This window comes from Malaclemys terrapin, chromosome 1, assembly GCF_027887155.1.
Source record: "Malaclemys terrapin pileata isolate rMalTer1 chromosome 1, rMalTer1.hap1, whole genome shotgun sequence".
NCBI lineage: Eukaryota > Metazoa > Chordata > Testudines > Emydidae > Malaclemys > Malaclemys terrapin.
The window spans coordinates 297980314-298006762 of NC_071505.1; the positions used below are offsets into that span (position 1 = coordinate 297980314).

Genomic DNA, 26449 nt, shown 5'->3' on the forward strand with positions numbered 1-26449 from the left:
TTTGGGGATCTGAGGCAGACACCCTTGCAGTCTGTGGAAAACAAGAAAAAAATCTACAAAAATATAATCAAAGGTGTTCTTTTAGTGAAAGGTACAAACTAAAATAAGCAGTGACAAATTAACAAAGCTAATCACCGAAGCCCATCTGATTAAAAATGCTAAGGCTTTGTCTACACAAGTATGTTTTCCAATATAATCTGATGTGAATTTAAACCAATATAGTTATATCTGTATAAGACCCATGTGAATACTCCTATTCCAGTATAAGATTGCCCTTTTTGGGGATTTATTTTATGTCACTTAGGAAGGGATTTAAGATAAACTGAAAAAAGGCAATCCTATACTGGGGCAAGAGTGTCCACACGGGAGTTTTTACCAATATAACTGGTAAAGCTTTCCCATGTAGATAAGGCCTTATGATCATCAAAAGAGTAGTTGTTTTTCTTGACTAGGAGATAAATATTGAACTACTCAAATTAGAATATTGTTAATTAATCTTAATCTTAAATGGTGACATTGTGCTTGGTACTGTTGAAGGAACAAAATAACCCAAAACACATTGCCTCTCAGAGTTTACAATCAAAGACCCAACGCCTGCAAAGATGTATGTGTGTGCTTAACTTTACACACTCTGTGTTATATATTGTGAGCAGTCAGTCCCATGTACACACTACGAGTCATCCCATTGGCTTCAAAGGGATGACTCACACTCACAGTACAGAAAGTTAAGGGGATGACTACACTTAAGACATTATAGCGACACACTGTAGCACTTCAGTGTAGACACTCGCTACAGCAACAGGTGGGGTTCCTCCATCACTGTAGTTAATCCTCCTCACCGAGAGGCGGTAAGGTAACCTAGCACTATCTACACCAGGGGATAGGTTGGCATAGCTACATCTCTCAGGGTGTAGATTTTTCACACCCCTCATATAGCTGTGTCAATGTAAGTTTTCAGTGTAGCCCACCCCTAAGTAGCTACATAAGGCTTTGCAGAATCGATGCCTATCTAGACAAACACCACAAACTGGACAGAAAGTGCACTGGGATGGCCAAAGAGCAGATTTATACAGTGCATAGATTTACAGAAACAAATTAGAGAGAGGATGACAGCATTTTTACTGATGTGTATTAGCAGCGAAGGGCTTACATAATGATAACTTGTAATAATGCATCCAAAGTGATCCAAAATCATCTTAGATGGCAAGGTGACAGGAACCATAAAAGAAGATAGATCCTATGTTCACTCTCATTAAAGTTAGCAGGAGCTGGAACAGGTCCTTAAGCAATAGTGATTTCCAGGCTAGGGTGACCAGATGTCCTGATTTTATAGGGACAGTCCCGATTTTGGGTCTTTTTCTTATATAGGCTCCTATTACTCCCCACCCCCTGTTCTGATTTTTCCCATTTGCTGTCTGGTGACCATATTCCAGGCTCGGCATTTCCCGGCCCTTACCATCCAACTGGAGTAGATGAGGGGTCAAAGCAAAACTGCTAGCCCTTAACCTAGGCCCTCATCCTGCAAACGTTTATGCATATACTGTACACAGTTTTATCCAGGTGATTATAATCCTTCAAAAGGAGCCTTTACATTGAAAAGACTTCAGAGGGCTAGCTGTGTAAATAAGGTTTCATGAATGTTTGAAGGAGCAGGGTCCTGCCAGAGCCTGGAACTGTTGTTATAAATAAACGGTGACACCATTAAGATGGGAAGCGACACTCAGCACGCATTGTGGCACCTTAGAGACTAACAAATTTATTAGAGCATAAGCTTTCGTGGACTACAGCCCAAGAAGTGGGCTGTAGTCCACGAAAGCTTATGCTCTAATAAATTTGTTAGTCTCTAAGGTGCCACAAGTACTCCTGTTCTTCTTTTTGCGGATACAGACTAACACGGCTGTTACTCTGAAACTTGTCAGCACGCATTGGCATTGTATTAAGCACTCTGAGATCCAGGCATGACAAATACGATGCACGAACTACTCATTATTCTGCTATTAGTGGTGCGGGACCTGCCTGTTGCCACGCGGCCATGGTGTGCCCTTCGCAGGAGACTTCTGTACTGCCCGAGTGGCCGCTCAGCACTGCTCACCTCCTGCCTGGGCTTGAAACCGGCCAGCAGTTTGCGGACGTCCCCTGAGCCACAGGCAGGGCGTGAGCAGCACTGATGGGAATCAGGTGCGGCGCTGGAGCTGGTGGCTTCCCCCCCAGCAGCACAAGGATCAATCAGCGCCGCCTGCTCCCCGCGGTAATGCAATAAAGCCGGGAGGGGGAAGCAGCTGTTGAACGGCACTGAAGGGAACTAGAACGACTGTAGAGAGGGATTTTTTTATTATTATAATAAAGCGTAGGCCGTTTAAAAACAAACCCTCCCTGCTGAGTCTGCAGAGCGCGGAGAGGACCAGGGAGAGGAGCTTGTGCCTGAACTAAACTTTGAGCCGGTCACAAGACTTCCCAGCTCTCAGGGAAGGGGGGTCGGGTTCCTCGCCTGAGTCACCGGCACAGAGCCCCGCCTGAGAGGATAGGTAAGGGGGAGATGTGCGGGAGAGGGGCTTCGAGTCCCCTACACCTGGCACCCGGCAGGTTTGGGGGGGAGGTGAGACGCCGCCTGATGGAGAAAACCAAAGCGATTTCCTCTTGGGTTCCTGACTCCGTCTGCTGCTGCGGGAATTAATGATCTGTAGCTGTGCCTGCCGCGGGATCTGTGTGTGTGTGTGTGTGTGTGGCGAAACACGCATTCCTCCCCTTGCTATGTGCATCACTTCCTCCATTCTCTGCTCTCTTGGCTTGTCTGGTGTCCCGTGTCCCAGGCAAACAGCTGTGGCGTTACAAACACAAACCGCTGCTCTGGGGCTGTAGGATGTCCGTGAGCTGTGCAGGACAGCCCTGGGGCTCCTTTCATTTCCGCTGGGAGTGGAGTAGGCCCCGGTATAGTGAGAATCTGGGGAATAGGCTGATCATTTAAAATCTCCGTTGACCTCTCCCTCCTGTGGGAGGGAAAACTAACCCAGGATGGGCGGGGGGCAATTGGGGCAATTTGCCCTGGGCCCTGCAGGGGTCCCCACAAGAATATAGTATTGCAACCTTTTTTTTTATGGAAGGGGCCCCTGAAATTGCTTTGTCCTAGGCCTCCTGAATCCTCTGGGTGGCCCTGAACTAACCCCTAAACCTCTTCCAGAGTGCTTGTCTTCCCTGTGCTTCTGCTGATGCATCACCCAAGCATTGCGCTGCTCGTTAGGCCAGTTCTGTGAAGTAACACAAAGCTCACTTCAATAAATTGCTATTGTGCCAGACTCACTGGCTGACAACCAAATCAGAATGCTATTTGCATGAGGGAAGGGACAGCTAGGCTCTACCACATTGACAGTGCATTTCCCTTGCTAATGTCCTGTACCAGGCACAGCATTGTTAGCCTACACAAATGTCATTATTGCCCATTACAGTCTAGGAAAGAGATTACATTGCATTGCAGTCAGTGGAAGGGAGGGTTGAGAGGACACACACACTTGCTTAAGAAGCTAAACAGAGCTGTAGTTCAAGCAGACTAAACCCATCCTAGCAACGTTGCCTGGTGCCGCTTAAATTTCCTAAAACGGACTCTCCTTTCTATACAGAAATCTCACCAACCTTGATTTATTCTGCACCCCTTTTGCATTGGGCTTCTCTGTCTGCCCAATAGTTTGCCCAATGAAGGGGGGGGAGGGGAAGTGCCCCAGTTGTGTTGAAGTAGTTACTAATCTTCCTATGCCCTCATTAACTCCTGGATCTCGCTCCTTTCTCTTCCAAGGCTAGCTTGCCTGTCCCCATCTATTCTCATTTGCCAAAGTTGTGCTGCATGGTCTGAAGTCAGTGACAAAGGGTGTGATCCAGGAAGGTGCGTAGGAGCTTGTCCCATTTTTAGGCCCCATTGTGATCCACAAAACTCCTGCTCGGCTGCTTGTGTAGGTGCCTATATTTTTACCTCTGGATGGGTGTACTGCAGTCTCGCTTTAGGCACCTGTCTCCTGCCTGAGCATACCTGCTACTGCCTAACAATAGGCATTTGGATGTCCAGCCCGAATCCCTGAGCGATTCACAAACTGGGGAAGGTAGGTGTACAGCCACCTAAGTCGTGTATAGGGCCTGATCTAGTAGGTGTGCTCAGAGGCCACTTACCAGCTCAGCCCCCTCAGGGAAGTTCAGACAAAACAACTGGTGGTGGGAGGAAAGAGGAGGAGAAGGACCTTCCTTTTAAACTTTTGGCCTAGTGCAAAGGGTACTCACCCAGGCTATGGGAGATTCTGATGAGGGGCTCTCGCTATCTCACTTACTGAATTTAAATAATTGAAAAATGAAATATTAATTAGGCCAGTGAAAGTGAGTGACTGTGTCCCAGAGGTTGGGGCAGTTACCTGAGAGGTGACAGGTGCCTGGTCTAATCCCTTCCCCCTCAGGAGGAGAGGTGACTTAACTAGGGGGGGTCTCCCATATGGTGGGTGAGTCCCCCTATGCACTAGGCTCAAGGTTATAAGGGAGGCGTCATCCTGCTATTATTGTTTCAGGCTCCACATGTGTATCTTCCCCTGGTGCCTGTCTCTGAGAGGGGGTGTGGCTTAACACATGCCCCTCTCATTGGTGTCTTGCATTGGCTAGCTTAGGTGGCTCCCCACCTAGCTTTGTGGATCAGTCTCTGCCACCTATCTCTCCCCATTTGTTGTATAGGAAACTAAGTGCTTAACTCAGGTTTTGTGGATCAGTGTTGTTCCTGTGATTGGTGGTGGGTCTCTTTTTCCTCCCCTCCCCCTAGGCACCTAAAAGCAAGGGGCCATGATGCTCAGCATCAGAATGGCTAAGTCCCTTTGTAGATCTGGGTTGAAGTCCTCTCAGTAGTCCAGTTTGAAACTACCCCTCCATTCTCTTGAAATACAAATGCTCAATTTAATATTGCTTTAAACATCTCTGAAGTAGCGCCACACTTCATGGATATTAACATCATTAATGGAAAACATGGTCTCTAGTTTTTCTTAAATTGTACTTGGGAAATCCATGATGGATTTAAGGAGTAAACCAGAAATTTTAATATAAATTGGGTGCTTTTGGAATGTATTTGAACTTATTTTTAGGATTTCTGGGTCACTTTTAGATGAGAGAAACTTAAGTCTGTACTGGCTTTTTCCATGCACTATATGGCTTAAAGGAGAAGATGGATAAAACATCTGCCATTTGGGATAGATACAAGCCTGATGGAATGCTTTAAAAATTACTTAACTTTGGTATACAGCAGAACCTCAGTTACAAACACCAGAGTTATGAACTGGCTGGTCAATCACATCTCCTTTGGAACCTGAAGTACAGTACACATGCAACCAAAAAAGCATATAGTACAGTACTGTGTTAAATGTAAACTATTAAACTTTTTAAGTGACAAGGCAAGGAAACTGTCTGTGCTTGTTTCATTTAATTTAAAGCAGCATTTTTCTTCTGCATAGTAAAGTTTCAAAGTCAATGTTCACTTTTGAACTATTCAGAGAACAACCATAATGTTTTGTTCAGTTACGAGCATTTCAGAGTTGCGAACAACTTCCATTCCTGAGGTGTTTGTAACTCTGAGGTTCTACTGCAGGGGTCGGCAACCTCGGACATGCGGCTTGCTGGGGTAAGCACCCTAGCGGGCCGGGGCAGTTTGTCTACCTGCTGTGTCCGCAGGTTCGGCTGATCGTGGCTCCACTGGCCGTGGTTCGCTGCTCCAGGCCGATGGGGGTGGCGGGAAGCTGCGGCCAGCACATCCCTTGGCCCGTGCCACTTCCTGCCGCCCCCATTGGCCTGAAGTGGTGAACCACGGCCAGTGGGAGCCATGATCGGCCGAACCTGCAGATGCAGCAGGTAAACAAACTGGCCCGGCCTGCCAGGGTGCTTACCCTGGTGAGCCATGTGCCAGAGGTTGCCGACCCCTGTTCTACTGTATTAGACCCCAGTTCAGCAAGGTACTTGTGCATGTGGTTAACTCTCTAAGCACATCAGTAGAAGTACTCATGCTTAAAGTTAGGCAGGTGCTTAGTACTTTCTGAATTAGGGATATAAATCTATATACATTCAGGAATGAAGTAGAAGCTTTTTCTGAATGTTTAGATTAATTAAACTTGTATGTGAAACTCCTATAATGGATGCTAGTGCATATCTACTGTGTTACTTCAAATGTCTTAATCTAAAATGTTTTGAAGAAATAGCCTGTTTCCTTTATCTAGATGCATTCTCTTTAAGAGCAACAGAACTGGAAAGAGCAAAATGACGACAACTGTGAGATATGAACAAGGGTCAGAGCTGCCAGAAGTTGATGGGTGAGTAGTCCACCAGAAACTTAACCAGTAGAAATTACAAAACTTAAGTACAGTATATAACCTCTTGTCTGACCATTTTAGGGTTTCCCTAATGCTCATCAATATAGTATATAAGCATCTCCAGGTGGAAATGAGTTTGTATTTGAAATCTCTGAACTTAAAGGGAGGCTGCTGCCGTTATATATACAGTATATAATTTTACTATACAAAGTGTGTTTCATGAGGAGTAGAGTGGCAAGTTTAGGGAAAACATACTTAAAATTGCCAATTTATAACACATATAGAATCCTAGAACTTGAAGGGACCTCAAGAGGTCATCTAGTCCAGTCCCCTGCATTTGTGGCGGGACTAAGTATTATCAGTGGTATATAAGTACATGAAAAAACATTTAAGAATCAGAATGGAAGGGTATTCATATAGGTGTACTAAGAGATTCTGTTGGGAAGGATATAGTATATCTAGTCTGTGGCAAGCATGGTGATCTTATTCCATCTTAGGTGGCTTTCTTGCATTTGTCAGACTACTGAACTAAAAAACTACAGAGAAATTAAATCTTCCTTCAAGGGGAATTAAGTCTATTGTACATGAAAAGACTACACTCTCATCCAGTAACTGATGCCATTTACTAAAGCTACGATAGCAGTTGATCAGGAAATTAGAAATTCCAGCCTAGTAAATTAGGATGGGCAGCAAGCTTAACTCTGAATTTCCATGCTTCAGTACTTTGAAGATGGTCTTGCTCCTTACCCTTCCATTCACAAAGATGTTCCCAGCCCTGATGGAGTTTAAACAAAACTGTAAAGGCAGACTTTCAGAAGCAGCCAGTTCTACTTGCACTTTTAAGAATTGCTCTATGCTAGAACAAGGCCCATTGGTTCCGCAATGAAAAGGTTGCTTCTTCACACTTGTAAAGACATGGCAAGATTATATGCTCTTATGCGTATCTGTGGCATTATAGCCCTGACTTTAGCAAAGCATTAAACCTTGGATGAGATCCACAAAGAGACTTGGGTGTTGCAACTTTTAGGTGCCTAGAAAAGCACAAGAACAGCACTGCAATCCACAAAGCTGAATTAGGCACCTAGGCTCCCTATACCAGGGTAGGCAAACTTTTTGGGCTGAGGGCCACATCTGGGAGGGGAAATTGTAGGTGGGGGGGTTGGGGTACAGAAAGGGGTGCGGGAGGGGGTGCAGTGTGCAGGAAGGGACTTAGGGCAAGGGATTGGAGCAGAGGAGGGGTGCAGACTGCAATAGGGGGCTCAGGGCAGGGGGCTGGGTGCAGGAGGGGTACAACAGGGGGCTTAAGGCAGGGAGTTGGGGGGCAGGAGAGGTTTGAGCTCCAGCACTGCATACCTAAAGCGGCTCCGGGATGGCAGCAGCGTGCACCTGGGCCAGGGCAGGCTCCCTGCATGCCTGCCCTGGCCCTGCGCTGCTCCAGGAAGTGCTGCAGCCCCAGGGGAGGGCTCTGCGTGTGCTGCCCTTGCTGAGCCTCCAGGTACCTCCCCTGAAGCTCTCATTGGCCAGGGTTCCCCAGTCCCAGCCAATGGGAGCTGTGGGGGCAGTGCCTGGAGGCAAGGGCAATGCACATGGCGCCCTCTGCCCCTCCCTGCCTGAGGGCTGCTTCTGAGAGTGGCGCAGGGCCTGTGGCGCCACGGGGGGGGGCAATCCCGCAGGCCAGATCCAAAGCCCTGAGGGGCTGGATCCGGCCCGTGGCCCGTAGTTTGCCCACCCTTGCCCTATCCAATGTGGTAGAGATAAGTTTTGGAACATGATCCACAACAGCTAGCATGCTAGGCAGGGAGCTGCCTAAGCTAGCCAATGGGGAAATGTGGCGGAGGGGTGTGTTAGGCATCTATCTCAAGAGAGGCAGGGCTTATCTCGGCCTAGTGATCCATGAACAGGAACCAGCCACCTGAAGGGCATTTCTTGTGGGAATGAGTTAGGTGCTTGCCTGGCTGCGCACAGAACAGTGGATTTGGCGCAGGTGGTGCAGCTGCCACTGTCCATATTATAACGTTTAGCCTAGTGGTTAGGGCACACATCTGGGATGTGGGAGACCCAGGTTCAGTCCAACCTCTCTGCCAGAGAGGGGGAAGAGGACTTGAACAGGGGTCTCCCACCTCTCAGGACTGTGCTCTAACCACTAATCTGTGGGATATTCTGCTGTGAGGATACCTCAGTCTCTCTCCTGTTGAAGGGATTCCAGTATGTAGAAATAGTGCTGGGCAAGAGGGTGTGGCAATGACTCTGCAATCCAGTGGTTGGGGCAGCTGCCTGGGATGTGGGAGACCCTGGGTCCAGGCCCCCTACTCAGTCACTTTCATTATTTATCAATTATTGAAGAGCTTCAACGGGAGAGATGTGGGAGCCCCACATCAGAATATCCCATAGCTCAGTGGTTAGAGCACTTTACCTTTTTGGGGTTACCCAAGGGGTTCAGGATGAAGTGCTACCTCCTGCTTACTGCAGAGGAGCCTTGTCTGTGCCCTCAGGGGCGGGAACTTGCTCAACACTACCAGCTGCTGGCAACATCAGTGCCCCACTCTGGGCTCTGCAGGGCCTGCTCTTTCCCTCTGCAAGCTAGCAACTTGCATGCCCAGCACTTAGCTCCCTCAGTGAGCCCTTTGGGGCTAGCCGAGAGACCCTATGGCTAAATCTGCCTCACTCCATATCCCCATCTGCCCCACATACCCCCAGGGCCAGCTCTAGGCACCAGCAAAACAAGCTGGTGCTTGGGGTGGCACATTTTCATAGATTCATAGATTCTAGGACTGGAAGGGACCTCGAGAGGTCATCGAGTCCAGTCCCCTGCCCGCATGGCAGGACCAAATACTGCCTAGACCATCCCTAATAGACATTTATCTAACCTACTCTTAAATATCTCCAGAGACGGAGATTCCACAACCTCCCTAGGCAATTTGTTCCAGTGTTTAACCACCCTGACAGTTAGGAACTTTTTCCTAATGTCCAATCTAGACCTCCCTTGCTGCAGTTTAAACCCATTGTTTCTGGTTCTATCCTTAGAGGCTAAGGTGAACAAGTTCTCTCCCTCCTCCTTATGACACCCTTTTATATACCTGAAAACTGCTATCATGTCCCCTCTCAGTCTTCTCTTTTCCAAACTAAACAAACCCAATTCTTTCAGCCTTCCTTCATAGGTCATGTTCTCAAGACCTTTAATCATTCTTGTTGCTCTTCTTTGGACCCTTTCCAGTTTCTCCACATCTTTTTTAAAATGCGGCGCCCAGAACTGGACACAATACTCCAGCTGAGGCCTAACCAGAGCAGAGTAGAGCGGAAGAATGACTTCTCGTGTCTTGCTCACAACACACCTGTTAATGCATCCCAGAATCATGTTTGCTTTTTTTGCAACAGCATCACACTGTTGACTCATATTTAGCTTGTGGTCCACTATAACCCCTAGATCCCTTTCTGCCGTACTCCTTCCTAGACAGTCTTTTCCCATTCTGTATGTGTGAAATTGATTTTTCCTTCCTAAGTGGAGCACTTTGCATTTGTCTTTGTTAAACTTCATCCTGTTTAACTCAGACCATTTCTCCAATTTGTCCAGATCATTTTGAATTATGACCTTGTCCTCCAAAGTAGTTGCAATCCCTCCCAGTTTGGTATCATCCGCAAACTTAATAAGCGTACTTTCTATGCCAATATCTAAGTCGTTGATGAAGATATTGAACAGAGCCGGTCCCAAAACAGACCCCTGCGGTACCCCACTCGTTACGCCTTTCCAGCAGGATTGGGAACCATTAATAACAACTCTCTGAGTACGATTATCCAGCCAGTTATGCACCCACCTTACAGTAGCCCCATCTAATTTGTATTTGCCTAGTTTATCGATAAGAATATCATGCGAGACCATATCAAATGCCTTACTAAAGTCTAGGTATACCACATCCACCGCTTCACCCTTATCCACAAGGCTCGTTATCCTATCAAAGAAAGCTATCAGATTGGTTTGACATGATTTGTTCTTCACAAATCCATGCTGGCTATTCCCTATCACCTTACCACCTTCCAAGTGTTGGCAGACGATTTCCTTAATTACTTGCTCCATTATCTTCCCTGGCACAGAAGTTAAACTAACTGGTCTGTAGTTACCTGGGTTGTTTTTATTTCCCTTTTTATAGATGGGCACTATATTTGCCCTTTTCCAGTCTTCTGGAATCTCTCCCGTCTCCCATGACTTTCCAAAGATAATAGCTAGAGGCTCAGATACCTCCTCTATTAGCTCCTTGAGTATTCTAGGATGCATTTCATCAGGCCCGGGTGACTTGCAGGCATCTAACTTTTCTAAGTGATGTTTAACTTGTTCTTTTTTTATTTTATCCGCTAAACCTACCCCCTTCCCATTAGCATTCACTATGTTAGGCATTCCTTCAGACTTCTCGGTGAAGACCGAAACAAAGAAGTCATTAAGCATCTCTGCCATTTCCAAGTTTCCTGTTACTGTTTCTCCCTCTTCACTAAGCAGTGGGCCTACCCTGTCTTTGGTCTTCCTCTTGCTTCTAATGTATTGATAAAAAGTCTTCTTGTTTCCTTTTATTCCCGTAGCTAGTTTGAGCTCATTTTGTGCCTTTGCCTTTCTAATCTTGCCCCTGCATTCCTGTGTTGTTTGCCTATATTCATCCTTTGTAATCTGTCCTAGTTTCCATTTTTTATATGACTCCTTTTTATTTTTTAGATCGTGCAAGATCTCGTGGTTAAGCCAAGGTGGTCTTTTGCCACATTTTCTATCTTTCCTAACCAGCGGAATAGCTTGCTTTTGGGCCCTTAATAGTGTCCCTTTGAAAAACTGCCAACTCTCCTCAGTTGTTTTTCCCCTCAGTCTTGATTCCCATGGGACCTTACCTATCAGCTCTCTGAGCTTCCCAAAATCTGCCTTCCTGAAATCCATTGTCTCTATTTTGCTGTTCTCCCTTCTACCCTTCCTTAGAATTGCAAAGTCTATGATGAGGCAGGTGCTCTTTTTAAATCAGGGGGTAGAGGGTGTAAAGGCCCCTCTCTCAGCTTTCTGCTGGGGAGGGAGAAAAGGCGACAGACCCTTGGGCTATGTGGATGTGCTTGCAGGCCCGCAGGCCCGCGGAAAGCGAGGTGCCAGGGTCACCCGGTCACAATCCGAGCTAGAAGCGGGAGCGGTTTCCACGCTGTTCCGGTGGGTGCCAGGAACCACACAACCCCCAGGGTCACCCTCACGGCCACTGAGAGGGGACATACGCCTTCAAGTGCTGCGCTGTCACTCCCCGAAGGGCGCCCGGGGCCTAGCCCAACGAGGGCACATAAGGGGGCCCCGGCTCACCCCCACGGGGCCCCCACCCCCTGAATGGCAGACAGGAGCCCCCATGAGAACAGGGCCCGCCCCATGACCACGCTCCCCCCGAGGGGGAGAGACACCCCCCCCGACACAGGGGGCGGGGCTGCCCCCAACGCTCCCCCCGAGGGGAGAGAAACACCCCCCCCGACACAGGGGGCGGGGCTGCCCCCAACGCTCCCCCCGAGGGGGAGAGGCACCCCCCCCGACACAGGGGGCGGGGCGCCCCCAACGCTCCCCCCGAGGGGAGAGGCACCCCCCCCCGACACAGGGGGCGGGGCTGCCCCCAACGCTCCCCCCCGAGGGGAGAGAAACACCCCCCCCGACACAGGGGGGCGGGGCTTCCCCCAACGCTCCCCCCCGAGGGGGAGAGGCACCCCCCCCCGACACAGGGGGCGGGGCTGCCCCCAACGCTCCCCCCGAGGGGGGAGAGACACCCCCCCCGACACAGGGGGCGGGGCTGCCCCCAACGCTCCCCCCGAGGGGGAGAGGCACCCCCCCGACACAGGGGGCGGGGCTGCCCCCAACGCTCCCCCCGAGGGGAGATGGGGGGGGGGGGGATAAACAGTGAGTCCAACATGGCGGCGGCCAGGCCCGTTTCCACCTGCGCCACACGCCGCCCCCCGCGGAGCGAGGCACATCAGTGCCCCACTCTGGGCTCTGCAGGGCCTGCTCTTTCCCTCTGCAAGCTAGCAACTTGCATGCCCAGCACTTAGCTCCCTCAGTGAGCCCTTTGGGGCTAGCCGAGAGACCCTATGGCTAAATCTGCCTCACTCCATATCCCCATCTGCCCCACATACCCCCAGGGCCAGCTCTAGGCACCAGCAAAACAAGCTGGTGCTTGGGGTGGCACATTTTTAGGGGCGGCATGGCCGGCACCAGAATACCGCCCCTAAAAATGTGCCCCGGCCGCCCTAGCTCACCTCCGCTGCTGCTGCCATGGCGCGCGAAACAGCTGATTCGTGTGCCGCTACTCGCCCTCCGTCCCAGGCTCTCAAGCCTGGGAGGGAGGGGGAGAAGCGGCACCCGCGCCACGGCCACTCGGAGTCTCCCCCTCCCTCCCAGGCTCTCAAACCTGGGAGGGAGGGGGAGACTCTGAGTGGCCACAGCGTGGCGCCTCTTCGCCCCCTCCCTCCCTCCTAGGCTTGAGCCTGGGGGGAGGAGGCAGGGCTGGGGATTTGGGGAAGGGGTGGAGTTGAGGCAGGGCTGGGGGTGGGGTAATTAAGTAAGGGGGGGGGGGGGGCGGCCAAAATTGTTTTTGCTTTGGGTGGCAAAAATCCTAGAGCCAGTCCTGCATACCCCACCCTGCTCTTGTCCTTGGCCTCTTTCCCTTCCCATCTTTTCCCCTCCAGTCCACCCTCATCCAGCCAGGAAGGGAGGCTTTAGGCAGCCCCTGGAAAGTGTATGAAAAGTGTCTGTGTTGGCAAGTGTGTGCACGCACGCATTGTATGCGTGTAAGAGACTGTGTGCCTTTGTATAGGGAGGTGTGTATTGCTGCATGTGTGTATACCTGTGAATAAAATTTGTAGCCTAACTCTTTGACTTTTATTCCTTTTGCTGGCTTGCACACAAAAATTGATTACATGAAATGTGTGTATTCATTTCATAACAAGTTTTTAAAAGAAGGGAACTGAGAGCTGTAGGGGGCCATGCCTGCGGATGGTCAACATAAACAATGTCTTGTGGCCCACCAGCAGATTACCCTGATGGACCATGTGCCAAAAGTTGCTGACCCCTGTTCTACAGATTTATTTTTATAGGTATCTGGACAGGTATGCATTTCTGCAGTTGTGCTGTATGGATTTGTATTTGGGCTGTGGGAGTGGGCCTTTAATGGACCCATTGCAGCTGTGATAATGTGTGGTTCTAATTCCACACGCAAAAATACAATAACTTTAGTGAACAAAAAACATGGAGCTGGTTAAGAAATATGTGAAGAGGGGAGGAAAAGAATGGAAAAACTTTGTGAAATTTCATTTTTTTTTTAAATTACCCTTTTTGACTATTTTGTTGCTAGCTCTAGCATCCTGTAACAAATAAAACCTGAACTTAGCAAAATACATCTGTCAAAGCAATAAACATGCCTGTTTGGACCTTGCAGTGAAAATGAGCATGTTGGGGGGGGGGGGGGGGAGAGGAGAAGAGCAGGGGATGGAGTGAGTGGGGGGGCAGGGCATTGGGGAAAGGGCCAGGCAGTGGGCAGGGCAAGGGTGTTCGGTTTTCTGGAATTAGAAAGTTGGCAACCCTATGCTTAAGTGACTTGATTTGGGACCCTACATAAATAGGGCATGTAGCAAGATTAATGGCCTACCTCGGCTATCTTGTCACAGTATTAGACAATACTTTTTAAAATTTTGTCCATCTTTGCTGTGGTATTTAAGCATATGGCATACATGTAAATGTATAGGCACAAGACAGGCATCAAACTTTCCACAAGAGTACAAACAGTCCCTATACCAACTTTAAATTAACAGCACAAATGCACATAAATGGAAAACTCTAAACAATTTTAAACCCCCACAAATAAGACTAAATTACCTATTCCTGACTGGATACTAAATTGTATGATAGCCAAAGACATTTTTGACTGTAATTGAATGTCTTCGGATTGTCAGCTCTTTCATGGATATTTTACCGCCATTTTATTAATGGGAAAATGGCAATAACTTTAACAGTATTGCTAACCCCATAGCTCTTAGTCCATCCTGTGCTTCGCTGCACATTGGGCTACCCACATTTGCCATCCTTGCTGATCAACTGCCCTTCTCTACAAATCTTCCCATTTCATGTTGAGGTACTAGAAGTCCAAAAATCATGACCTGAAGAAAAGCTCTGTGTAAACTCAAAAGCTCTCACCAACAGAAGTTGGTGAGAAAATATCTTCTGTTGGAACCACCTTGTCTCTCAAAAAAATCATGAATCAGGCTTAAAAATCATAACTTTTAGATAAATTGGGGTCTTTTTTGCCTTTGCCTTTTGATCATTGAGGTTCACGTCTTCAGTCTACATAACCGTGAGGGCTACAAACTTCTTAAAATGAATGCTGAGACTGTTGCTTAATGACATGATGCAGGAGCTGGGGCTTTGAGAACAGGGCCAGCTCCAAGCGGGGGCGGGGAGGCCACGATTGGCTGCACTTCGGCAACAGCCCCACTGTGCTGCTTTCTACTTCGGCAGATCCTTCCCTCAGAGAGGGACCGAGGGGGACACCCCTGAATTGCTGCTGAAGAGCCAGACGTGCCACCCCTTCCCCTTGGCCGCCCCAAGCACCTGTTTGCTGCACTGGTGCCTGGAGCTGGTCCTGAGTGCCAGAAGCTGCTAGACTTGTAATAAAATCATGGGCATTGGAAAAACTACTTAAACAAAACAGTTACTTGGATCTGGGCCTAGCCAGAAAGGGTTAAGTCAGTTTAAGGTAGTGCACTAATGCCAATGAATTAATAGCAAACACTTTATATATTAAAAAAAGCCAATCCTGTTTATATTTTGTAGTGTATAAACACACAATGTGTTGAGGCAAATATATTCCAGGCAATGTGCTGCAAAGCACCCTGATATGCTAGCTAACTATACAGACATGTACAGTTAAGCAGAGATTAAAAATTGCATGACTACTTTACAATGGCAGAACTGGGTTCTGCATAAAGTTATACATTTCTTAACCTTTGAATTTCCTGACTTGGGCATTAAATGTTAAGGCTATTCTGTCTCTGTGTCTGTCTTATTAAAGTTTCTGTTCAGAAGAAAGTAATAAAATGAACCATTCAGAAGAGATCTTTAGGGAGGTTAAAAAGTGCTACTCTAGCACTAGTTTGATTAGTGCTGTTCCTGTCTTTTCCTTTCCTGTTTGGTATCCTGTTCTGCACAGAAATGTTTCTGTGCTACAATTTTTCTGATGCAATTGCTCATGAATCTCCACAGTTCCTTCCTGTAATAAGAACTAGGCATTTTGACTAGCTGGAATAGTTTTGTATCCAGGCAGTGCCAGCGCTTTCTGAGCATGTACTCTGTACTAAAACTGTTCTAAACTGGTTCCTGGATTACTGGAGAATATGCATTTGCAAGCAAGCAAAATATATTTATTTGAATTCACTTTTTGGAGTGTTTGTAATGCTACTTCTGAAGATTAATGGTGGCTTCCCTTTTTTGTGAGGCATTAATAATCAAGTGTTTAACGTGAGCTGCTGCAACAATGTATAGGTAAGTTATCACTTAATTTCTCCATAACACTAATTTCTATGTAAAGTGTTATAATAGTGATACATTAGAAAACATCTTGGATGTTGTAGTCACCTTTCTGGAACTGGCTGAAAATGTTTATGAAATTTCAACAAAAAAATGGATAACCTTTATTTTCTTACCAGGTCTGGCCATCACTTTAATATGCTTTAGTTCCAAAATTACTTGTAGACACTTACTATTGTCTAAACACAAAATATCTGGCTGAAATTTTAGCACATTTCTTCTAAACACGCAATTCTAAGCTTTTCAGAGCAGCTTGTTCCTTAGGCATTGGGACAGCAATTAAATAAAAGGGTAGATATGTCGTCTTTGCAGCAAATTACTGCACCAACTCTAGTCCTAGTAGCTGCCCCTCTTGTGGGGCCTGGGAGGGCACTCTAGTGTGAATCCTTTTAAAAAGAAATAAAATTGTACCAAATAGTGTCTCTTACCTGCATTTCAGGTAAGAAATTGCAGAGACATAGTATAAATAAACATAAAACAGATCTATTCATGTAGCAAGTCTCCTTCCCCCTCCACTTGTGGGGACCAGTGAAACTGGGCGGGACAGTGTTGGTTAAGATTCAGACTCATTTATAAGAATGAGCCCTCTGCTTTCCACTCTACCTAACTCCTGTTTGGGGCCTTTTGGAACAACTCTGGGATTAGCAGGGGAGTAGACCAAAGTGTGGGCTGGCATTACAGGGCAGCATATCCTTTTCTTAGGGGAGGGCTGTGAAGGAAACATACCAGGACAAAATAAGTTGAATTTACCAAAAACTAACTCCCCAAATTCTTTTGTAGTCAATGGAGTTATGATTTACAAGGCTTAGTCCCTGACATGTACTGATATACAAGAACTTATTCTGCCAACTTTAAATGGTTTCATGGCTGATGGACGTTTGGAAACTTTACTACAATGTATCCATTACCATTGTACTGGGTCAGCATTATTTGTATCTTGTATACGCAGGTGGTTCCTTCAGTATTGCAGATGCTTTTTTCTTTGCCAGTGGAAATATCTTTCTTCACTGTTCTCCCCACAGTGATTCTCTTGGGGTGGGATCCCCAAAGGGACTTAAGTGTCATGACACTCAGTATTGCAATACCTAAGTTTTAGGCACCTAGAAAATCACAGGAACAACATTGGGATCCACAAAGCTTGAGTTAGCCACCTAAGCCCTTGTACACAGCACTGCAGAGGGAGAGGCACCTGAGAATGCAATCCACAAAGCCAGCATGCTGGATGGGGAGCCACGTAAGCTATCCAGTAGGAGATGAGGCAGGTCAACTCCTTCAAATTTATCAGGAGAGACACAGTTACTAAGTAAAACTAAGCCTCACTGTCAGAATTCTCTTTTTCTCCCCCCCCCCCTCCCCCAATGGCGTTTGAGAGCTCTATCCCAAGATCATGAGTGAGGCTTAATTTGACTTAGTAATTGCTGTTCGCCCAGGTGGCAGGCTGACAGCTAGAGCCCTAAGAGCAGCAGAGGTGAGGCTGGGAGGGCTATACTCTGGCCTGGAGGCTATTGGGGGAGGAGGGGGGGTGATGGGGTGGAGGGGCTGTACTGATGGTGGATTCTGAGCAGATGGGGTGAGTGCTGGGAGGGTGCATTGAGTGCAGTGGGGGGAAAATGGGGCTGGGGGACTGCACTGGCAGGGGCTGAATTGGGGGGGGGAGGGTTGGGTGAGGACAGAACTGATGGACTGGGAGACAAGATTAACTGGTGGGCAGGGGAGGGGCATATGTGGGGGTGAGAGTTCCTGCAGTAGGGGCCAAAATCACCTTATCCAGTACATGTTGGAGAGTGGGTACCACTAATTGTCACATGCGCACACCCTGGGGATGGGCTGAGGGAGTTAAAAAATCAAGAGACTGACCTAAAAAACACCATCTAATCTTTTTTAAAATCTCATGATTTTGGGAGGGTCTGACTCATGACTTTTGATCTCTTGTTGGCAATATTGTGACCGGTTGTGTCCTAAGTCCTGCCCCTCTCAGAGATAGGGGCCTCCCTGCAACTCAGATTTACCCTGGGTTTGTGAATCACAAGCAGAGATGTAGGTGTTCAGATGCCTAAGTTGTGTGCAGGCAGGTGTGTTCAGAGACCATGTAGTGGATCAAGCACCTTGGGTAAATTCATGTAAAACAGCTGGGCTGGGACAGGGCAGGAAGGGAAGGAGGAATCAGCCCTCCCTTTTAACCTGTAGTCGAGGGGTTAGGGTACTCACCAGGATCTAGAAGACCATAGTTCAAGTCCCAGCCCCTTAAGGGGAGAAGTGATTGGAACAGGGATCGGCCACCTCTCAGGTGAGTGCCCTACTCAGTAAGCTATAAACTATTCTGTTGTGGGTCTCAATCTCTCCTGTTCAAGTTGTTCTACTTTAAATATTAATTGGGCCACAAGCTAGAATTACTGACCTAGTGGTTAGGGCACTCACCTGTGAGGTGGCAGATCCTGTTCCAATCCCTTTCCCCTTCAGGTGTGTGTGTGGGGGGAGAGGGCTTGAACTGAGGGACTCCCACCTCCCACATGAGTACCTTATCTCCTAGGCTTCTCTCTTTTCTCATCCCCAGCTGTTTTGTGTGAACTTTCCTGAGGGGACTGATCCAGCAGGCAGCCTCTGAGCACAACTACTGAATTGGGCCCTGCATGCAAACAGTCAAACACCTATTTTCCCTAGTTCATTATTTGCCCTTGGGCTTATGTAGGAGAGAGGCATCCAGGTGCCTAGCAGTAGGCAGCAGAGCAGCCACCAGGCAGCAGGAACCTAGATGCCCAGTGAACGTCTACTGTAAAAAAAAAATTTAGGCACTAATTGAATTTAGGTGCCTGGGGATTGCGGTGGCACCTGACAACTGGACTTAAGTACCTAATTATGTTCATGGATTGTACCCTAGAATTCTGTCATCCTTGAGTAACTCCATACGCTCTTGAGACATACCATCATGGTCACCATTTTCTGCTGACCTAGGGAAAACTTCTTAGCACTGCTCCTCTGAGGGTACTTTCCAATGAACATATTAACATGTACCTCTGCAGGTTGAGTAGATTGCTTCTGTAATACTTCTGGGCTGAGGATCTAACCTATCTCATGCACTTAAAATAAAAAGCAACATAAATGGTACATAAGGGCCAGCCTTAAACTGACAAACTTGGAAATTCAGGGTTAAGGCTTTGCCTACCTGAGAGAGTCAAACTGGTTTAACATCAGTTCTTAAATTGGTTTTGTTATGTTAAACCAGTAAGTTTCTCCTGCAGACAAGCCCGGAGTCTGCTATGCTGTTGAGTCATTACATGAGACTTGTAGAGGTATGTAGGCTTGTCCTATTAATATGTAGGCACAGCTGAATGAGTTTGGATGGAGTAGTTTCCAGCACTCTTTAGTTGAAGCTGCTTTTACAGTAGTTGACCTAATATTAGAGAGATGTGGGGTCAAATTACACAATAGTAACAGTGCAAGATTCCTCAGAGATCAAAACAGAGGCAGTAGACCTCACTTCTAGGGTTCAGAAGTTAGCTTGGTCTGCACAGCCCTTCAGTACTTGTTCCCTATGATACTTCTATGCTAGGGAATAGATTTAAAGCAGCTCACTTGAAATACTGGTAAGTGATAGTGCTGCTAGATGGCTATCTCAGTCTCTAGTGACCTTCCCTGAAACTCTGTATCATCAAACTTCTAGATTAAAATAAAATTGAAGTATTCAGTGGGGAGGAGGGAGAATATTTTAGTCTCTTAATGCATGTTTTATAGGGTCCTTCACTATTTTTCTACTCTGAAAGTCTTTCAGATGGAAGAACTCTCCCTCTGTCTTAGCCACACGTGCTAAACTGTTACTTTAGACTAGCAAAGTGCCTTTGCTAGAAGTGATACTCAGTAAAGAGGAAAGACCTCACCAAATGCTGATGCCAGCCCCTCTCATTTTGTCTGTATTGCTGTGAGCAGCACTCAAGCAGGTGTAGTGCTAATATCCTTGTTTTGGGGGGGGGAAGTGTCTGTAAGGTGCTGGCTTGTTCCAGCATACAAGACCAACTGCCACACTTAGTCTCCCTTTTTAAATCCTCAGCCCTCCCTGGCCTACAGATCCCAGGGAATTTTCCCTTTACCTTTCTCAGTTGTTCCTGCTTCAGGACTTATGGCAGGGTTCTTTTGTGCTCCGAGCACTACTTTTCAGGGCTGCCTCTCCCAGGAAATTTCCTGCTTCTGGAGCATTGCCCCTTCCTTGCTGAGTCTTGCATACACTCTAACCCAGTGGTTCTCAAACTTTTGTATTGGTGAACCCTTTCACACAGCAAGCCTGAGTGTGACCCCCTCCTAAATAACACTTTTATAAATGCTAGAGGCAAAGCAGGGCTTTGGGGTGGAGGCTGACAGCTCATGACACCCCCCCAATGTAATAACCTCACAACCCCCTGAGGGGTCATGACCCCCAGTTTGAGAACCCCTGCTCTGGCCCCTAGTGGTGTCCTAGCTTCTTACTCGACCTGAGAGGGAGCACCCCTTCTAGCACACGGGAGTTGAACATGCTTTATTTCAAGGGGGCAGCCATCCTAAGACCTAGTCTGATTTGTTATTTTTTGGCAGCTTTCAAAAGACGGGGGAGGGCAGCATAAAGATTGATGATGGCTGCGTTGAGGATAATGAACCAGACACTTGCTCCCGGTAAGTTTAGTTGTTCTAATCTTTGCTGTGCAAAATAAACTATCTAGTGCAGTTTCCCAAGCCAAAATTGAGAAGGAAGCATGGCTTGCTGAAATGTTGAAAAGGAGCTCAGTAGGTCGTTGCTTAGTAAGAAAACCTAATGTCATAGATTCAGAAGCCTTTGCTATGTATTTGCTGTCAATCTTATTAGTTTTTATAAAGCATGTAACTTGTTTGGCTCAGAGTCCACCTTATAGAGAAATATCATGAGTATTCCTTCGGGCAAACTAATTGGTGTGAAATACATAAAGTACAAATACCTACTGACAAACCATGTCTGAGACTTACAAAATTATCAATGACTCTCAAGTTTCAGAAGTGTGCATTGCAAACATAAAATACTCTGATCTTGACAGATCCTGCATTCAGTCTTGGAGAATATACAGTGGAAAGAACAAAGCAAAGGTTATTCAGCTAGTAATTTTGTCCAATGTGGAAATTCAGAAAAGTGAAAAGTCTATTTTAATTATGACATAAATGGATCCCAAATTAATTTAAACTCCTTGATCTCTTTAGTGGCTTTTTGTAGCAGAAGTGTGCATTGAAAGTCTGATGCTTCCTTTGTAACTCAGTTCATAAAACCAGAGTAATGCAATGGAGAATCAGGACCTTACAGGTTTAATGAGTTATGGGGGCAGGAATACTAAAATTTGCTTACTAATTTTTCCACTCTTTAGTCAAAGATTAAAAGTTACTTGTTCATATATTCAAATGATACATTTGTTTGGAGATGAACAAGTTGAGCTGAATGCCATGTTATCTTCATACAGTGGCACTAAAGGTAGAAGACCCTTCTTTTAAGCTGAGGTTTGGCTAGATTCAAATATCAGTTGCTGTCACTTCATCTCAACATGTACATGGGATGGCCTTAGTAGCATCTTCAGCTCAATTTACCATCTGTAATAACTTTACAATCTGCAATTAAAGGCTCCTCTCAAGTTCTGTAGAAACTCTGAATCTCAATCACGAACGTGTATATACATCTTTCAAAACCTAGCTTGAAAGGAAAGCATATAGAACGTTAAAGAAAAATAGAAGGGGGTAACATTGTTCACACACTCAGAAATGCACACTTAGGTTTTATGGTCCAAGAGGTGTCCTCCTTTAACATCTTTACTTGTCACCAGTTGACAGAAAGATATTACATAAAAACGAGGAGTCAAGTGGCACCTTAAAGACAGATTTATTTGAGCATAAGCTTTCGTGGGTAAAAAACCCACTTTTTCAGATGCAAAGATTACATGTTTGTCTAGGAGTCTATGCTATCATATATTTACAGATATTCATACCCATTCTTCAAGTAGCTCTTAAAATTCAGCAAAGGTGCAGGCAAGTTTGCAATAACAAATCTTAATGTGACTCTTAATACTGAAATCTACCACTGCATCTGATAGTCATTGACTTTTGACTCTGTTCCTCTTTTAACAGTACTCTTAAAAAAAAGATTTCTCCATTTGTGATGTCATTTGGATTCAGGTATGTGTGGATGAATACATAACCTGTATGCAGTCATGGGTATTGAAAGGCAATATAAATAAAATAGAACATATTTAACTAAACTTTCTAGTCAGTTTGCTACAGAATAGTAACTTCCAAACTATCTTTTTTATTTATTATTTATTCCTCTGAAAAGTATTTCCTCAATGCATTCTGTAGTCAGCTTTTATAAAGCAAACTCCCTTTGCATTGTGAGGGAAAATCTAATGCACAGCAGCAACTTCTTCAGATTTCTTTGGGATCTGTAGAGACAATTCTAGGTATCCTTGTAGATGACTGAACTGTAAGCAAAATATAACATTCTATTGTTTTGTGTTTTTTTGATATGGTGTAGAGCAGAGGTGGGCAAACTACAGCCTGCAGGCCACATCCGGCCCATAGAACCGTCCTGCCAGGCCCTTGATCTCCCGACTGGGGAGACTAGCCCCTGGCCCCTCCCCCGCTGTCCCCTCTCCCATAGCCATGCCACTGCATGGGCAGCGCTCGGGCAGCAGGGCTGCGCGCTCCTGCAGGGCAGCGCGTCTGGCTCCGGCTGAGCAGCACGGCTGCCAGACATGCTGTTCTGAGTGGCATGGTAGGAGGGCCAGGTGGTTGGATAAGGGATGGGGGAATCCGGGGGGGGGGCAGTCAGGGGACAGGGAGTGGGGGGGGTGGATGGGGCAGAGGTTTAGGGGGGGTTGGATAAGCATGGGCTTCCCAGGGGGGCCTGTCAGGGGGTGGGGGTGTGAATAGGGGTTGGGGCAGTCAGGGGACAGGAAGTGGGGGGAGGGGGGGTTGGATGGGGGTAGGGCCCCATGGGGGCAGTTAGGGGCAGGGGATCCTGGGAGGGAACAGTCAGGGGACAAGGAGCAGGGGGGTTGGATGGGTTGGGAGTTCTGAGGGGGGCAGTCAGAGGATGGGAAGTGGGAGGGGGCAGATAAGGGGCAGGGGCCAGGCTGTTTGGGGAAGCACAGCCTTCCTACCGGGCCCTCCATACAGTTTTGCAACCCCAATATGGCCCTTGGGCCAAAAAGTTTGCCCACCCCTGGTGTAAAGGCTCCCAATTAATCACCTGGTCTAGAGATGGTCCTTGGAGAGCTAGCTGGTCACATGGTAGTGGCTCTGCTTGTTTCTAGCAGCTAAACTGTATTGATATAACAAAAATATACTATGTTACAGCAACTGCTGTAGTTACTACAAGGACATTATTCAGCCTGATTGGGAGAGAAGGTGGTGCGTGCTGTGACAGTTTGAGCAGTCTTTATAGAATACATGTTTAAAGCTGGCATGTTGACATGAATATGAAGCAGCTTTGAGATTGTTGGACACAAAACTTGTGGTTCTCTTGGCTCTTAGCCTAACACCACTGGCTAGAGTTGTCCCACAGGTTATCCTTGCATCCTGGCATGGGTTAAATTGCCACAGAATGGCTGGCCATGTTCTCTTGGCAGCCATAGTGTGAATGAAGGCTTGTGCAGCTTTCAACGGGTGCTGCATTCTCAACAGGCATAGTGAATATGTATCCCTGTTTACTTTAAGAGGGAAAAGTCGTTATTAAAACAAATCTGGGAAACATGAAGAGTTCAGAACAGGCATAAAATAAGGGAATACTAGACTTGTTTACAAAAGTGGCTTTCATTTTTAAAATTGTGAGCAACTGTGTGACTTTGTGCACATCAAGCAATGAGGAGTATAATACTTTTGTACTTTTCCCTCTTTCTTGAGAGCTGACTTTTTTTTTTCCCCTTTTTTGGTGTTGTAGAATATTTGGTGTTATACTCATCTTTGTGGACATTACTCTTGTGATTGTGGACCTAGCTATTCGTGACAAGGAAAAGAGCATAAGAGAGACCCTGGAAGGAGTTTCCTTGGCAATAGCACTCTTCTTTCTCGTGGATGTTCTCCTGCGAGTGTTTGTTGAGGGGTAAGATTAATGCCCCTGGGCCTGAAAGTTCAGCAAGACATCTCTGTATAGGGATACTTTAAAAATGTGCACTGACTTCTAAAGAATCTGCACAGTGGATATGTGAGGTCTGACTCTGAATTCACTTACACAGGAGTAACTGTACTGATTGTTACTCCAGACTCACCGGTGTGAGACCAGAATCAGTCCTGTGAGGTTCCCAGTGCTGGTCCCTAACACTGGCAATTCATTCATTATGTGCAATGACTAGCACTCTTAATTGGTTTGTACAGGTAACTGGGAAGCACTGTTCATGAATACTCTTAGCATGACTTTAAGCTCTCTAGGGCTGGGACTGGGACTGTCTTTGTTCTGTTTGAACAGTTAGTAGAACAATGGAGCATAACCCAATGACTAGGGCTTCTAGGTGCTACTGCAGTAAAATAATAAATTCAGTCTCTGTAGAGAGCAAAATGCTGTAGTACCAGAGTTCTTAAATAGGCCCATTAATTCTAAAGGCATTACTCTGGTGCTACTCTGCATGAGGATAACAGAAGATAGTCCTAAATGGACAGAAATAATACAAATACAAACTGCCCTGGCTGTCCAGAAGAGATTTAAAGCATTGCAATTGTACCACTGGGTATACTGCTGCAGCATGGTATGTGGCTAGTTTTGGTAGGCTTCATAGGAAGAGTGTTCAAGTTGGGATTTGAACAAAGAGGGGAGGAGGGAATTCTTTTCAATCTTCCTTTTTAAACTGGTCTGTGACTTGGTGTTAAGTGGAGTCAGGTTTGTAAAGGATTGATAAAAATCTGTTTTACTCCTAATAGAGTAACAAACAGGCTATTGAGGACCAATTCATCCATGAGCAATGCTTTGTAGCAATATGGAATATACACTCCTCATAGTACTTTTAGATATCTTCCCCCCCCCCCCCAATTTTGTCTCTGCTTCCCTTCTTTTGTATTTCAGCTTCAGCAATTATTTCAAGTCCAAACTGAACATTTTAGATGCGGTGATTGTCGTGGGCACCCTGTTAATTAATATGGTGTATTCTTTCTCTGACTTCAGTGGTGCAGACAAGATCCCAAGGTAAGAAGTGTGTGATTTAATGGCTTAGAAACAAAATATTTACACTTCTCTCTAAATCCTTCTAAAACTTGCTAGTGTCTAGCGCTTCTGCTTTTTGAAGGGAGTTTAGGGGAAGAACCCTGAACACCTGAATGTTTTTGTTTATAAAATGTTATACCCAAATTATCTGATTTCTTCCCTGGCTTTTTTGCAGTGTTGAAAAATTTGCTGTGGACCCTGTAAAGCTTTCTTTGCTGGGAGTCAGAGTGCTTTGGAGATCACAGGTGTTGCATAATGCCAGAGAGAAATCCTTTTTTACACTACACTTACAGTGGCATGTGAAGTACATACACTGCATGCCCAGCTAGCGTGTGTGTGTGTGTGTTTCAGAGTAACAGCCGTGTTAGTCTGTATCCGCAAAAAGAAGAACAGGAGTACTTGTGGCACCTTAGAGACTAACAAATTTATTAGAGCATAAGCTTTCGTGGACTACAGCCCACTTCTTCGGATGCATCCGAAGAAGTGGGCTGTAGTCCACGAAAGCTTATGCTCTAATAAATTTGTTAGTCTCTAAGGTGCCACAAGTACTCCTGTTCTTCTTTTTGTGTGTGTGTGTGTATAGCAGTGTAGACTGAGGCACAGCTTAGGTGAGTAGAGTGCCCTAAATACCTGGACCCTCAGGATATATACTCTACATAACCAAGCAGTATCTTCCAGGTCTACACTGCAATTTTTTTTTTAAAGGCTCTGGTGGTGATGAGGCAGTGGAGCCTTTCACTGATGCTGGAGCCTTTCACCATGGCATGTGGCTACACATACAGCAGTGTGTCAAGTACAGGCACTAGAAGTGTAGACATAGCCTTACTCAGCAAAATTTGTCTTAAAAGTAAACTGCAGAAATCAGAACTAGTGGTGTTAAACTGGAAACCTTTCTTACAATAACAACTGATTGGAGGAAGGATTAACTCTTGCTGCTTTTGACTTTAGTTTTTAAAGTGTCATTAGAATAATGTGTGTGGTGTGATATACTTGGCAGATTTGAAAACTTCAGCATCAAAAAACAGAGCACTTCCAGCTATAGCTGGCAGGGGATTTTTGTTGAAAAGTTGTCAAACTAACAATCTGTGGAAATCAGATTTGTGGGAAAGGGTCATTTCAATGAACCGTTTGTTGGGAAGGTTTCTTGGGTTCAGTGGGAAAGGGGAAGAAAATGATTCTCCCTCTCCTGCTAGAGCTGTTCTACTTTGTATACAGTAAATACTCATTTGGGCCAGAGAAATTGACTTGGTAGTTAGGGGATTTGCCTCTGATGTGGGAAATGCAGATTCAAGTCTTGTTCACCTCAGGCAGCGCAGGGACTTGAACATGGGTCCCATGTGTCTCAGATGAGTGCCCTAACCATTGGGCGACTATAATGGCTATAAAGGG

General features: G+C 46.3%; 1 protein-coding gene across 5 annotated transcripts in view; it reads left to right on the plus strand.

The window, feature by feature from the left end:
- The first annotated feature begins 2172 nt into the window (after positions 1–2172).
- Positions 2173–26449, plus strand: part of LOC128829835 (phosphatidylinositol 3,4,5-trisphosphate 3-phosphatase TPTE2-like) — a 42654-nt gene continuing 18377 nt past the window's right edge. The window contains exons 1-6 of one of the 5 annotated variants that reach the window (XM_054015217.1): positions 2173–2248; positions 6225–6317; positions 20452–20529; positions 21997–22044; positions 23807–23968; positions 24923–25042. In XM_054015217.1, coding sequence (XP_053871192.1) covers positions 6265–6317; positions 20452–20529; positions 21997–22044; positions 23807–23968; positions 24923–25042 — 461 coding nt within the window. In that variant the 5' untranslated portion in view covers positions 2173–2248; positions 6225–6264. Of the gene's footprint in view, positions 2249–2330; positions 2526–6224; positions 6318–15586; positions 15844–20451; positions 20530–21996; positions 22045–23806; positions 23969–24922; positions 25043–26449 lie in introns of those variants that run through there. The other 4 variants (XM_054015219.1, XM_054015216.1, XM_054015218.1 and 1 more) reach the window with 4 other exon arrangements.